This window comes from Mirounga leonina, unplaced genomic scaffold, assembly GCF_011800145.1.
Source record: "Mirounga leonina isolate KUSES-001 unplaced genomic scaffold, KU_Mleo_1.0 Mir_126, whole genome shotgun sequence".
In the NCBI taxonomy this organism is placed as follows: domain Eukaryota; kingdom Metazoa; phylum Chordata; class Mammalia; order Carnivora; family Phocidae; genus Mirounga; species Mirounga leonina.
The window spans coordinates 33,194,566-33,209,199 of NW_023270314.1; the positions used below are offsets into that span (position 1 = coordinate 33,194,566).

The 14,634-nt window shown below is 35.0% G+C and overlaps 1 protein-coding gene across 1 annotated transcript in view; it reads left to right on the top strand.

Moving 5' to 3' along the window:
* Positions 1-12,840, top strand: part of ADAMTS20 (ADAM metallopeptidase with thrombospondin type 1 motif 20) — a 169,808-nt gene extending 156,968 nt beyond the window's left edge. Inside the window, exons 38-39 of the mRNA XM_035002841.1 lie at positions 8,649-8,753; positions 11,253-12,840. Of these exons, the coding sequence (XP_034858732.1) occupies positions 8,649-8,753; positions 11,253-11,342 (195 nt within the window). The 3' untranslated portion in view covers positions 11,343-12,840. The remainder of the gene's footprint in view (positions 1-8,648; positions 8,754-11,252) is intronic.
* Positions 12,841-14,634: the final 1,794 nt, after the last annotated feature.

Sequence of the window (14,634 nt, forward strand, 5' to 3'; positions counted from 1 at the left end):
CTAAGGAAGATACATTGCACCAATTCTGTGGATCTAGGGATAGGACCAACTTCTCAGAGTAACAATCCCACTTTTTAAGCAGAATGCTGAGTCATAGCCGTAGTCCCTGGTCTTCTTGGCTTGCCCTTCTCAGCACAGAACCTCTGCCCTACCAGTGATTTTGAACAGGGTTGATTTGAGTCTTGTGCTCTTAACCTACTATGCCTGGGGTAGATCTTCTGTTCTATGAGTAGGGACTGAGTGGCAGAGCCTCATCCACTCTTGCCTGTAATAAAACTTCTGTGAACTGGGTGAGATGAGAATTGCTGGTGGTTTGTCCCTCCCAGGGAGAAAACCAACCCTAAGAGGGAGCTGGGGAAATAGAGTCTTGTGTTCCCATCAAGAGTAAAACTGTCATCTTGCTGAGGTAGGAGGAGGGGCAGGTCATGGTTCAAATGTCACAGACACTGTTTTTACCTAGATATAAATTTTTGTGAATTAGTGTTTTCCATTTGTTGTAGAACCTTAGGATAGTTTTCAGAGACCTTAAATGGTTGTTATATTTTATAATTTTCACCAGTTATGGTTGTTTCGCTGGAGAGTGAGGCCACAGGGCTCCTCAAGTTGCCATTCCAAGAATGTTTCCTCGGCTATATTTTTAAAGGTAAATAACTTGGCAAGGGAGGCTCATGTTCTTATTTGCTCTTTGAAGCTGGTTAGCTCTATCCATGTCCATTCTTCCTCTTTCCCACTTCGTTCATATTGGTCTGCCAGATGATAGGTCTACTTCCCATAATATGACTCTCTGACCCACATCTTCTATTCAGTTCTCTTCCCAAGACTGTCCTTACCTTGATGAACTCTGAAGTCTTATACTGTGTCTTTTTAGACACGTCTTCTAAAGTCAAGATGTGTAATCTAAACTTTTTAGCACTCTCAGCAATTTTTTAAAAGACTTATTTATTTATTTTAGAGAGAGAGAGTGCACAAGAGGACAGAGAGGGAGACGGGGAGAGAAGCAGACTCCCTGCTAAGTTGAGAGCCAAACCTGGGGCTTGATCTTACAACCCAAGATCATGACTTGAGCCGAAATCAGGAGTCCGATGTTTAACTGACTGAGCCACCCAGGTGCCCCTCAGCAAAATTTTTACTCATGTTTGGATTTTTTTTAATAACATTTCCATTTAAGTAGAGATTTAATAGAGATTAAGTAGAGATTATTCATTCTCCAATGATCAACCCATGTCAAGACTGATCAAGTTTGTCCAGCAACACATCCTTCTTGTAAGCTGTGCCTTTTCATCAAAGATGTGATTAAGGGGGCGCCTGGGTGGCTCAGTCGTTAAGCGTCTGCCTTCGGCTCAGGTCATGATTCCAGGTCCTGGGATCGAGCCCCGCATCGGGCTCCCTGCTTGGCGGGAAGCCTGCTTCTCCCTCTCCCACTCCCCCTGCTTGAATTCCCTCTCTCGCTGTGTCTCTCTCTGTCAAATAAATAAATAAAATCTTTTAAAAAAATGTGATTAAGGAGAAGTAAATTGAGAATGCCACATAGAGTTGTGGAAAGTCTGATACAAGGGCTCAAAGATGCCATTACTTTGGAAAGTTTACCATTTCTGGGAATCCAGTCCTTTTTATTACATGTTGAATTGAGTAAGGTCTGGTCACTGAGACATCAACAAAATTCACAAGAGAGCTGATATTCAAGTAAATCATATACCTGTCAAGTGGAATCAGAACTCTTATCTCGTTTAACTTTCCTAATGGGAAATAACAGAAAAGTTAATTATTATAAATAGAATATTTCTTGATGAGCATGGAATCTGAATAAGAGATGTTAGCACAATCAGGTTTTCAAATGGTAAGATAGCTATTTCCATTAATTTCTAACTCCTTTTCTTAAATTTCAATGTAACCCCTTTTTCCTCCCTGTAATATCTTGAGAAAGATGTAAACTGGGTAATCCCACTTTATACTTAGGAGAAACAGGCATTCCATGTTAATAACCTACCCAAGATCCTTGAGAAAGACAGAGGCAGAACCAGTACAGTAATAAAATATTCCTCTCTACTCATCAAAGTGAGATGCCTCCCTCACAAAGCTCTCCAGTATTTCTAGAATGCAAAGTTTTATTTCCCATGTTAGATGTTATCGGGCATAGATAGGTATGTGCTGTCAGTAGGAACTTTGCCCATCTATATTCGTTCTCTATTCAACTGACTGAGGTTTCTGTTACCAAAAATACAAAATGTCTAATATTCTGGGAAGCCTGGGTGGCTCAGTCAGTGAAGCATCTGCCTTCGGCTCAGGTCATGATCCCAGGGTCCTGAGATCCAGTCCTGCATTGGGTTCTCTGCTCCCCCTGCTTGTGCTCTTTCTCTCCCTCTCTCTGACAAATAAAATCTTTAAAAAAATATCTAGTATTCTTAGAGATGTTCTGTCAAATATATAAACCAGATTCTGTGTTAAGTTATACAACATTTGCATGAATACTCTCCAGATGTTTGATGTCACAGAAAGAACTTCTTTTGTTCGGGATTCATCAAAACCACATCCTCTGTGTTTGCATATGACAGGGCACTCTGGGACATGAATGCTAAAAAGAGAATGGATACATATGGCACTCTTTAGGGAAAATAAACTTTGCCACATTGCAATATAAGATGAAGTTAAGGAGTGTGATGTGACTTTAGAATACATATATCAAAAGTGAAGTAAAGTAAAATGTTTGGTACTTTTCAAAGAGCCGCAAAACTTTGACAATAAAACCTAATGTGTATTTCTTCAGCTGTTTTGTAATTAATACTGATCACATAAGAGCAAGAGAAATAACCACATTCAGCCAATGTCAGTAGATCATGGCCAGCATCTATTTTGAATATTCAGAGCCAGTTAAATATTTTGAACATGTATTTTTTTACTATAAGAAAATAGAGTTTGATATATATCTGCAAGGTCTACCTTTTTTATTACATTGTTTAGATTATCTCTCTCCTTATCTTTGCCTGCTTGATCTGTCTTGTTACTAAAAGTGGTATATTAAAATTTCCTATTGGGGGTTTCTATCTATCTATGTATACTTTCATCTTCTGTAGTTTTGCTTCATAAAATTTGCTGTGTTATTCAATTCATAATATTTATGTGTTATTTCTTCATTGTAGATAATGGTTTCTAATACTTACTTGTCATGTTTTCCTGATTTGAGGCTTGAATTCTACTTTGTCCCTTAGGATTGCTGCCCCTCTTCTTTGTTTGTGTTCATTTTCCTTATACATTTTCTGCTTATCCTTTTAATTTTAGCCTTTATGAATCACTTTAAGTGTGTCTCTTACATATGACATGTTGGGTTTCATTTGCAAGTGAATTGAAAAATTTATTCTTTAAGTAAAATGTTACACCCATTCACATTTAAAAAAATTTTTGTAACATACAGAAAGATTACCCTTTTTAGTATACAGTTTTAACATATGTACAGATTTGTTTTACCATCATCATAATTAGCATATAGGACAGTTCCCTCGCACTCCCTTCATGGAGTCAATTTCTGCCTTGGACCTAACTCCTGGTAAACACTGATCTCTTCTCTGTTGCTATAGTTTTGCCTTTTCTGGAATGTCATACAAATGTCATATGAATGGAATCATACAGTATATGACCTTTTAAGATTGGCTTTCTTCACTCAACATAATGCCTTTGAGATTCATCTGTGTTGTTGCAGGTGTCAGTAATTTGTTCCTTTTTTATTGCTGAGAAAATAATTCTATCACACAGATGTTGTACAGTTGTCCTATAGTTTGTCCATTCATTCACTGGAAGACTATGGGTTGATTACAGTTTGGGGAGATTATGAATAGAGCTGATATGCACATTTGTGTACAGGTATTTGTGTGAACATACATTTTCATTTCTCTGGGATAAGTACCCTATGAATGGGATTGTAGGGTCATATGGTATGTGTATGTTTAACTTATAAGAAACTACCAAACTGTTTTATAGAGTAGCTTTATTATTTTGTATTCCCACTAGTGAAGATTTAAATTGCAGTTGCTTTGCTTCCCTGTCAGCACTTAGTATTGTCAAGTTTTCTGTCCCTCTGCCCCCCACCCCCCGATATTCTGTGGACTTTCATTGTGGTTTTAATTTGCATTTCACTAATGGTTAAAGATGTTAAATATCTTTCATGTGCTTATTGGTCATCTGCATATCTACTTTGGTAAAATGTGTGTTAGAGTCTTTTGCTCATTTTAAAAATTGGATTGTTCATTCCCTACTGTTTAATTTTGAGAGTTCTTTACATATTCTGGATACAAGTCTTTTGTTACATATGACATTTGCAAATATTTTTTCCTGGTCTTTCTTTTAAGTGTCTTTCACACAGCAAAATCTTAAATTTTAATGAAATCAAATTTATTATTTTTTTCCTATATGAGTTATGCAAGTAGTTTCATATTGAAGAACTCTTTGACTAACTCCAAGTTACAAAGATTTTCTCCTGTTTCCTTCAAAAATTTGTATAGTTTTCTAGTTTCACACTTAGACCTATGATTGATTTTGAATTAATTTTGTGTGAAGTCTGATGGTTTTTACATGTAGACATCCAATTGTCCGAAAACCATTTGTTGAAAAGACAGTATTTTCTCCACTTAATTGCCTTTCCACCTTTGTCAAAAACCAAGTGGACATATTTATGTGGGTCTATTTCTGGACTATTCTGTTCCATTGATCTACCTACCTCTCATGGCAGTGTCTTGGTTATGGTAGCTTTTTGATAAGCATTAAAATAAGGTAGTATGGGTCCTTCAAGTTTATTCTTTTTAAAAATTGTTTTAACTATATTAATTTCTTTGTCTTTTCATATAAATTTTAGAATCAGTTCTCTAGAGCTACAAAAATTCCCAATGAAATTTTTTTTTCAAAGGTCTTATTTATTTATCAGAGAGAGAGACCGTGAGAGAGGGAACACAAGCAGAGGGAATGGGAGAGGGAGAAGCAGGCTTCCCACTGAGCAGGGAGCCCGACGCAGGGCTCAATCAAGACCTGAGCCGAAGGCAGAAGCTTAACGACTGAGCCACCCGGGCGTCCCCCCAGTGGAATTTTTATTATAATTGCATTAGATTATAGATCCCTTTCATAATAAAATATGTACAACACATTTTAAAATTATAAAAGCATGATGGTGTAATGAGCACCCATGAACCAACCAGTCAATAAGAGAAGTAGAACATTAAAACTTGTATCTACCTCTATGGTTCTTCTCTTATACCCATTAGTACTTTTTTCTTTGATGCAGTTAATAACTCGAGGACAGATATTCCAAACTGTTGAATTATTGGATCTTTGGATCACCTTTCACTCATGATTTTGCTATTAGAATTTTATTCCTTATGGTTGCCTAATCTAAAAAAATGTTGAGAGTAGAAGAGGTGGTAAACCTCATACTACTTTTTAAAAAACAAATTTTTAGTAGCTACGTTGAACTAATTTTAAGTTAAAGATTAGGTTTAAGGAACTGAAATAATTAATTTATTCAATCATTTATTACTTCTGAATTTCCATAGGAACATACCAGTACCTTTTTTATGTTATATGGAAATAAGTAAATATGTCCTGTAATTCTCTACAGTTCATTACATTTATTTATATACATATACTATTTTACTTATTTATTTTTCCCCAGTTTTAGTGAAATACAATTGTCATATAACATTGCATTAGTGTAAAGTGTACAAGATAATGATTTAATTATGTATATATTGCAAAATAATCACCATAGGAAATTTAATTAACTTCCATCCCCTCACTTAGTTACAAAATCTTTTTCTTGGGATGAGAACTTTTAAGATCTACTTTCTTAGCAACTTTCAAATATACAGTGCAGAATTGTTAACTATAATCACCAGGCTGCATATTACATTCCCAGAATTTATCTTGTAACTGGAACTTTGTATCTTTTGACCATGGGTGAGGACCTATTCACCCTGAACCTCCCTGGCAACTACCAATCTGTTCTTCACTTAAAAGATTTAGAGTGAGGGGACGCCTGGGTGGCTCAGATGGTTAAGCGTCTGCCTTCGGCTTAGGTCATGATCCCAGTGTCCTGGGATCGAGTCCCGCATCGGGCTCCCTGCTCCTTGGGAGCCTGCTTCTCCCTCTGCCTCTGTCTCTCTCTCTGTCTCTCATGAGTAAATAAATAAAGTCTTTAAAAAAAAAAAAGATTTAGAGTGAGATATGTCTTTGTACTGCCACAGTACTTGACACCATGTCTGTCACTCAGGTAATCTTGAACGAGTAAGTGAAATGTTTTACCATTTCTTTGAGATTATATTATGTTGCTTTTTAATGAAGACTAAGGACATAAGTAAAGCTCATGAAAATTAGTCTGGAGAAATGGAGCAATAGATATTTCTAGTCCAACCAATTGTGTTAACACCACCTAAGTCTCGCAATAGTCAGTTGGGATTTTTTCCTTTCACTTCCAGTGTATGTACATTTGAATGCTTCCTAACAACCTTGGCGGGGTGGGGGGGGGGGGGGGTTGCCGGTAAAGGATTAGTGAAAGTGTAGAATGTTAGGTTGTGAAAACATTCTATGACCCCAGTGGGGCATTCAATAAGTGCCTGGTCATAGGAAACCTACATCACAGAATATATTTCTATTTTAAGGGAACTTTATTTGGTGAGAAACCTACTTATGAGTTAATGTAGGATGAAGATATTCAATGCAAAACTTGTATCAGGTTGGCTATCAAGTATTAGAGTAGTTAGAATTAGTTCTTTTTTAAGTATTTACCAGTATAAAATACCAACGTGTCTAGTGTTAATGTCATTCATTATCATGGCATATGAAAGGTTTAGATGTGTAGTTGTGTATTTATGTGTAATACTAAAATTTAATATTTATAATGCACTTAATTCATTCAAAACCACTAAGTACCCAAGCCCTATTCTGGACTCTGAGAATACAGCAATGAAATATCTAGGTCATGTTCTAAATTTATAATTAAATGATGTATGTAATAAATTTTTGTTTGAAATTTGTCTAAACATTATTTCTCTTATAGGGAAAATTCTCCATTTATTAAAATTGTATTATAAATGTATTGAATTTATTTTTATTTTAATTAAGAAATAACTTAGATTTCTTAGCAATAAACTAAATTGATATATAATTGTTTTAGCAATAGTAATAATTTACAATATATATATTTGAAATCTATTTTACTTTTGCTTTCATGACAAGATAATATTTTCATTCATATAATGTAATGTAACCCCTAATATTTTATCACAGTCTTGCTCAAGATTCATGAGGCTTAGGCTGTTATGGGATATAGTGATGTGATCCAAGATTATCACTCTGAATCTATTGTATATTTGAACATTGGCAATAGGCTTAATTAGCATTAATTAATTCTATTTTTCAGTGTGTAATGCTGTACTGCAAGATCATATAAATGTGCCAGAATTTTACCCATTTTAGTAACACATTTTCTCAATTAGCAGACATTTAAGGTTTAATTTTTAACAGAGATAGTCTGAAGTATTTTGACATGAAAAAGGTTCTTGTGTCTTGAAAAGAATTCGATCATAAAGCCACTAGGGGGCTCACGCACTGCGTGTAAATCATGTGGCATCGCACATCCCATATACACTTCTGCGTACTTGAAAAAGAACATAATAGCTGGGACAATGATAATACTTTCCGTAGTTTTGTGTGGGGGGGTTAAGAAGTAATATCTTTATGGCAACAGAGAAGGGCACATTGACAGGAGATTCTAGAAAATACATTAAACAGGGGAATTATTATCAGGGAAGTTAGCAAGAAAGGGTCAAAAATAGAAATTGGAGAAATGTTAAGTCTGGTATTAGTCCCTACGAACATCCCTTCTTAAGATTTGCCTATTGCTCCGAGAACACTAACTCTAGCTGTCAAGTCTTAGAGTCCTAGGGTTGGACGGAGTTACTTGTGCACAAATCACATTATACCGTATTGATTCAGATACCTCGTATTGAGAAGACGTTATTTGTAATCAGTTTTTTTTTTTTAATTTGTAATCATTTTTTTTTAAAAAATGTTAGCTGGTCCATTTCCTTTAGAGTGAAGTTGTATCCATATTCTTTCATTTTGGGCACCTGAGTGGCTCAGTCACCTAAGCATCCGACTCTTGATTTTGGCACAGGTCATGATCTCAGGGTCAGGAGATTGAGCCCTTCCTCTCTCTCTGCACTGAGCCTGGAGCCTGCTTAAGATTCTCTCACCCTCTCCCTCTGCCCCTCCTCTGTGCCCACTCTCTTTCCCTCTCTCAAAAAAAATATTTTTTCATTTTTTTTTAAAGATTTTATTTATTTATTTGAGAGAGAGAGAGAATGAGAGAGAAAGAGCACATGCGATGGGGGAGGGTCAGAGGGAGAAGCAGACTCCCTGCCGAGCAGGGAGCCCAATGCGGGCCTCGATCCCAGGACTCCAGGATCATGACCTGAGCCGAAGGCAGTCGCTTAACAAGCTGAGCCACCCAGGCGCCCAATTTTTTCATTTTTTTAAAGGTCCTCCTTTCCTCAAATTCCTCAAAAGCAATTTGAGGCCTTTCTTATATAATTCAAATTCAGGTGTTTCTTTCGAGCATTTTTAAATATTTTATGAATTTCATCTATTTTGTTTTGTTTACGATCTAGGGACAGTTCAGCATTAACTTGGCAGGAACTGGAATGAAGATATCCAGCACAGCAAAGTGGCTTGCTCAGGGGAGTTATGCCTCTGTCATCATACACAGGTCACAAGTAAGTCCTGCTGGACCAAAACGCTTGTTTGAAATACTTCTGTGCTGTGAACTAGAATTAAAGGTCCTTTACCTTAACTTTAGAGTTACAAAGTTAATGACTAATGAGTTATTGCATAGATGAGGCATATTACATATGATGGGGCATAATACTAATCTATGAAATAATGAGACTGGGGTGATTTTTATAATATACATAGGTGGTCTTATATGCATATAAATTCATGTATAGGCTACTGATATCTGAACCTGAAATATCAAATGCCAGGGCATATAGATTCTATCTAGCTCAAGTTTGGGGCTAATGACTTGAAATCCATGTACTTCAAAAAGAGGTAGTACTGTTAGCTATATTTTAATTATTAAAGATTTGTTGGTTTTAATATTTCAAAGTGAGGAGTAGGTGTTTGGTTTATTTACCTCACTGTTTGGATTTAGTGATGGGGTGGCCATTTTTCATTTAGCATGTAGTCTTTACAGTTTCTGTAAGAATTAGGACTATTTTTATGGTTGTGTGCATATTTTCCTCTGCCTTTATGCGGATAACATTATACTTGGCTTTTACAGGTAGGACACATCTAATTTTGCTGGAATAGTGTCCTGGCACATACACTTCACGAGATGGCTCCTGTTACTGACAGTGACCGTGTCTCAGATAGCTTGACTCTATCTAGCATAAATTAGGAGCTATTTTCTAAGTGTTCTCACCTATGTTGCTAGTCAATCAGCACCGTCAACGGCCCCTGCCCATTCTGTTTTATGGTTTTTCTTTCTTTGGATACAAGTGACTTTTTTTTACATTTGTATCAATATTATTTGTAATGAAATTCAATTTTCTAATATTCATAGACTAAAACATTCTATTTCTGAAGACTACAAAACTGAGTTTTAATGAACGAAGAATTTAAATTTTGTATTGTTTCTGTCATTTGGGTAAGAAGTCAGCTTTTAGGACAAACAGCTATTTTTAAATTTTTATTTGGCATATTTAGGTCTAATCCCTTTTGGTAGAAGAATGGGAATAAATTAATTAAAGTATATTCTGAGCAGGTCTCAGTGTAAAAGAGCTCAATGAAATAGTTTGACCTTACTTATCCAGCTTTTAGATATCTTTTGGTTAATTATAAAGAGGTCACCAGTAGATATGAATATTCAGTATGATCATTCCTTTTGCTTCTATTTAAGTTCCATTCTAAAGATTAAGTAATTATTTAATCTACCGAGAATCTCTAGCTTGATCCAAAAATATTGCACATGAAAATATTTCCTGAAACCTGTGGCCTGGTATGAAGCGGAGACTGGTGGAACCCACGTGTACACATGGAAATGCAAACTTCTTTTCATTTGCCAGGACATTTAATCAAGATTAGGTTTTTACTTAAACAATCTGGGAATAGGAATGTACATAAATGGGAATTTTTACTGCCATTCTTTTCTTCTCTGTTTACTTAGATTCTTGAGAGCTAAGAAAAATTTCTGAAAGAAAAGGCAACTTCAAAAGCCCCTGATCTCAGAACAGTCTTTATCCCAAAATGTTCTAGGAACTCAGTTTCCTTCTCTGCTCCCCCTCTTTAGGTCAAAAACAAAACAAACCCCCAAAACAAAAAAACCTCACTTTCTCCAGAAAGTCATATAGGAGCTCAAACTGTTTTTGCCTCATCCTATCAAACTGTCCTCAGTCCTTTGACTTTTGGACCAAGGATGGAAAGGAGTCTAGAGAGAACATCGTCCCACCCCTCTCACCAGCCTCTGTCAACCTATTCCTCAATGAACAGCTCTGATTTTCTCAAACAAACAAACAAACAAACAAAAATCTCCCTTCTTAGTTCTTTTCTATTTTTTATTTAAAAAAATTTTTTAATTATGTTATGTTAATCACCATACATTACATCATTAGTTTTTGATGTAGTGTTACATGATTCATTGTTTGCGTATAACACCCAGTGCTCCATTCAGTACGTGCCCTCTTTAATACTTGACCTTAACTGTATACAAGTCATATTTTCCCCCATTAACCTCAAACATCTCATGGAAGCCTTAGAAACACAGCTTGAAGTATAGAATTTGTGATAAAATGGGGGGAGAAAACCGGACTGAAAGCAGTAATTATATTATAAATTTGTATATTTCTTATTTAGCCTGTGAGAATCTTATATAACATCATGTAAATATTGGACAGCAAATTGGGAGAGGTTTTAACAACCTCACTGAAGCAAATAGACACCTTGATGAAAAATATGTGGATTGAGATGAATTGTCTAAATTTTAATATGGTTTATAATCATCAAGTAGCTAATCTGAATCTCAGATTATCTGATTCCCATGACCACCAATTTCAACTAATCCTGAAATGGTATGATCTTTGACCTCAAATGTAATATAGGAAACTTTGGCTAATGATTTCAGCCGCATGATTCAAAGCATTTGCTTTTTCTGCCTATGTACGATGATACCATCTTGTGCCCGATTCTCCTATATTTCTGCCTCTTCCTATTTTCAGGATGGAATCAAAGTCTACGGCAGATGTGGAGGGTTCTGTGGAAAGTGTGTTCCTCACATGACTACTGGTCTCCCAATTCAAGTAGTATGAACGTTCAGAAGCGGGAAGTATGAGGAGATATTCTCTGGAATATCTGCAAATAACTGGTGCTTGTTTCCTTACTCTTCCCTTCCTGAGATTTCCATGTCCAAAATGTCTGTGCTTTTTTTTTTCTTTCAGGGTGCTCATCAGGGAATCAAATCACTGCTTAATATTTCCAAAGCCTTCAAAATAAACTTAACAGATATGTGACTCTAATTAGGAACTCTTTAAAAGGACAGGATAATTTATGGTATAATGTACAGAGATATTTGAATGAATTATACCAAGATAATGTTGCTGTTAACAAACGGCTTGGACTGGATCACAGTTATATTACGCCTACAAACACACATATAAATCTCTACTCAGTATTGTACTGTACAATGAATGTTTATTCTACTTGTTAAAATGGAGCAAGTAAAAATTAGGAAAATGAATTTATTTAAAATGCCTATAAACATTATTGAATCTGTCAGATAAGTAGTAAATCCATAGTCACATCAGAAAAGTACATAGCCATTATACTTTCTACTGATACAGCTTAGATACCTTGTTTTATATTTCCTTAAATTTTAAATTGTGGGTTATGGTGCTTCAAATAAAAATCATCCTAAAAATGCAGTACACTTTTATATTAAAAATACATGCTTGGGTTAAATACTAAATATGAAAATTTGTGGATATAAAACAGAAGAAGATACGATATAATAGAATTTTCCTTAAAACACCTACCTCTAATTTGATTGTACTTATAAGAGCAATACATTGTTTTTATAATGTTTATATTCTGTCTCTATAACTCATATATGTATATATTAACTCTTAAAAAATCTATTTTCTCAAAGTTATGTACTGTATTTTATTAATCAAGTAAAGAAATTAGAATTATTGAAATTTTGAAACTCTTATTTTGGTAGACAAAATTATGTTTACATAAGCAAAATTTTTATTAGAGATGTTCAAGTTATTTTATATCTGAGGTTTCTCAAAGCCAAAACCTAAAAGATAGTATAAAAATTAACTATTCGTGGGCAAATTCTCAGGTTGTAAGAGATTTTTTTTCAGGTGAATAATTTGTGTATTATATAACAATATGATTTTTAAAAGAATCATAGACAATATTTTTCTAAGGCAACTTACTTTGTAAACCAAAAAATGAATCTACTAATAGATTTTTGCCAGTAAATAGTAGTATACTAGTTTTATCCACAAAGTGTTTTTCTGATTTATTATTATTTATTTTTCCCCAAACATTTTTTCCCCAAACATATATTGTACCATATAAGGTACTAAAGCAATTTTGTGCCAATGTGGTTAGATAAACATTTAGGGATCTCTGTATCAGAAATGAAGTATTTTGCACTATGTGCCTTAAACCAGTTACAACCATTAATACAAAATGTGTAACATTTTCTAGAAAAGTTTTCATTCATAAAATCTTATAGCTTATAAACATTTAAATAATAAACATATTTGTGTGATACATTAGCATTTTGTTTTCATTTTCCTTACATGTTAAAAAAAAAAAAGAATCCTTTACCAAAAAATCTATAACCCTAAAACCACTCCAGAAATTCAAATAACTTTTTTTTTAAGATTTTATTTATTTATTTGACAGAGAGAGGCACAGAGAGAGAGGGAACACAAGCAGGCGGAGTGGGAGAGGGAGAAGCAGGCTTCCCGCTGAGCAGGGAGCTCGATGCAGGGCTCCATCCCAAGACCCTGGGATCATGACCTGAGCCGAAGGCAGACGCTTAACGACTGAGCCACCCAGGCACCCTCAAATAACTTTTTATTCAAATTGTTGCAATTGGAATGGAAATGGCTCATGTCTGCTATACACCCTTCTCATGGCAGAGGGAATACGGGCAGGAGGCTGACAAAAACTTGCAATGCTTTTAAAAGCTTCTGTTTATACAAGGGATACTCATGTCATTGAATATATACTCATATTCAATTGGCCAAATGCAATCATATAACCAAATCCTAGTCATTGGGTCAGGGAAATATATTCTTCCTACAGGGAAGGACTGCCAGGCACGGGGAATTGAGGACTTAGAATTCTCTCCTAAGGGGAGGGAGCATATTCTTGTAAACAATAATATGTTTTACCCATCCATCTTCAACTTCCCTAGAAATTGTCAAAGTACTATCCAAAGCAGTTAAATCAATTTAAATCACTGCTGGTAAGGTGTAAAAATTTTTAGAGTATCCACATCCTCAATGGTACATGAATTTTTAAAAAATCTGATCTGCTGGGGTATAGCATAGTATTGCATTATTTGAATATTTATATTTATCTGATTACTAGATTGGATGAGGATTCTTATATACATATTTTGCTATTAGGTTTCTTTTTCTGAGAATTGCTTGATCATTTTTTATTCTCTTTGCCTCTCTTCTCCCCCAACTTTCCCATACCCCCTTTCTTATACTCCCCATCCCACTCTTCACTTCATTAAAAAAAAAAAAAGAAAAGAAACAAACATGAGGGAGTAAAGCATTTTATGTGAATGTGATTTAAAACATTTGAGAATCTCCTATCAAAAAGCATACTTTTGATTCTACCTTAAATTAATTGCAAATATTAATATGCAGTATATAGTAATTTTCTATATTTGTTTATCATTTAAGATGAAGCATTCTCTACATGTATTTTATCTACTTTTCCCACTCTTTAAGGAGCAGGATTTCTCTGCTCATGTTGAAGTCCAGTCCCCCAACCTCTGCTCTTGATTTCTTCTCACTCTGAATTCTCCAGAACCTTTCCCCAGAGATTATTCTCTCTCCCTCCCTTTCCTTTCTCTCCCCACTGGCTCTTTCTCTTCATCCAAAACACAACATGTTCAATTCTCTCCATTTTATTTTATTTTTTACTATTTTTTAAAATTTTATTGAAGTACAGTTGACTTACAATGTTTATTAGTTTTAGGTGCACACCATAGGGATCCCACAATTCCAAACATTACACAGTGCTAGCCATGATAAATGTAGTCACCACCTGTCACCATATAATCTTATTACAATATTATTGACTTTATTTCTTAAACTACACTTTTCACCCTGTGACTTGTTTATTTTATAACTAGGAGTTATGAAGTATATTTCACTCATTCCCCCCATCTCCCTCCCTTCTGTGGACCACCAGTTTGTTCTCTGTATTTATGAGTCTGTTTCTGTTTGTTCTGTTTCTTAGATTCCACATATAAGAGAAATCATTTAGTATTTGTCTTTCTCTGTCTGAATTATGTCACTTAGCATGATACACTAGGTCCTCTTCTATTTTAAAACAAAAATATGT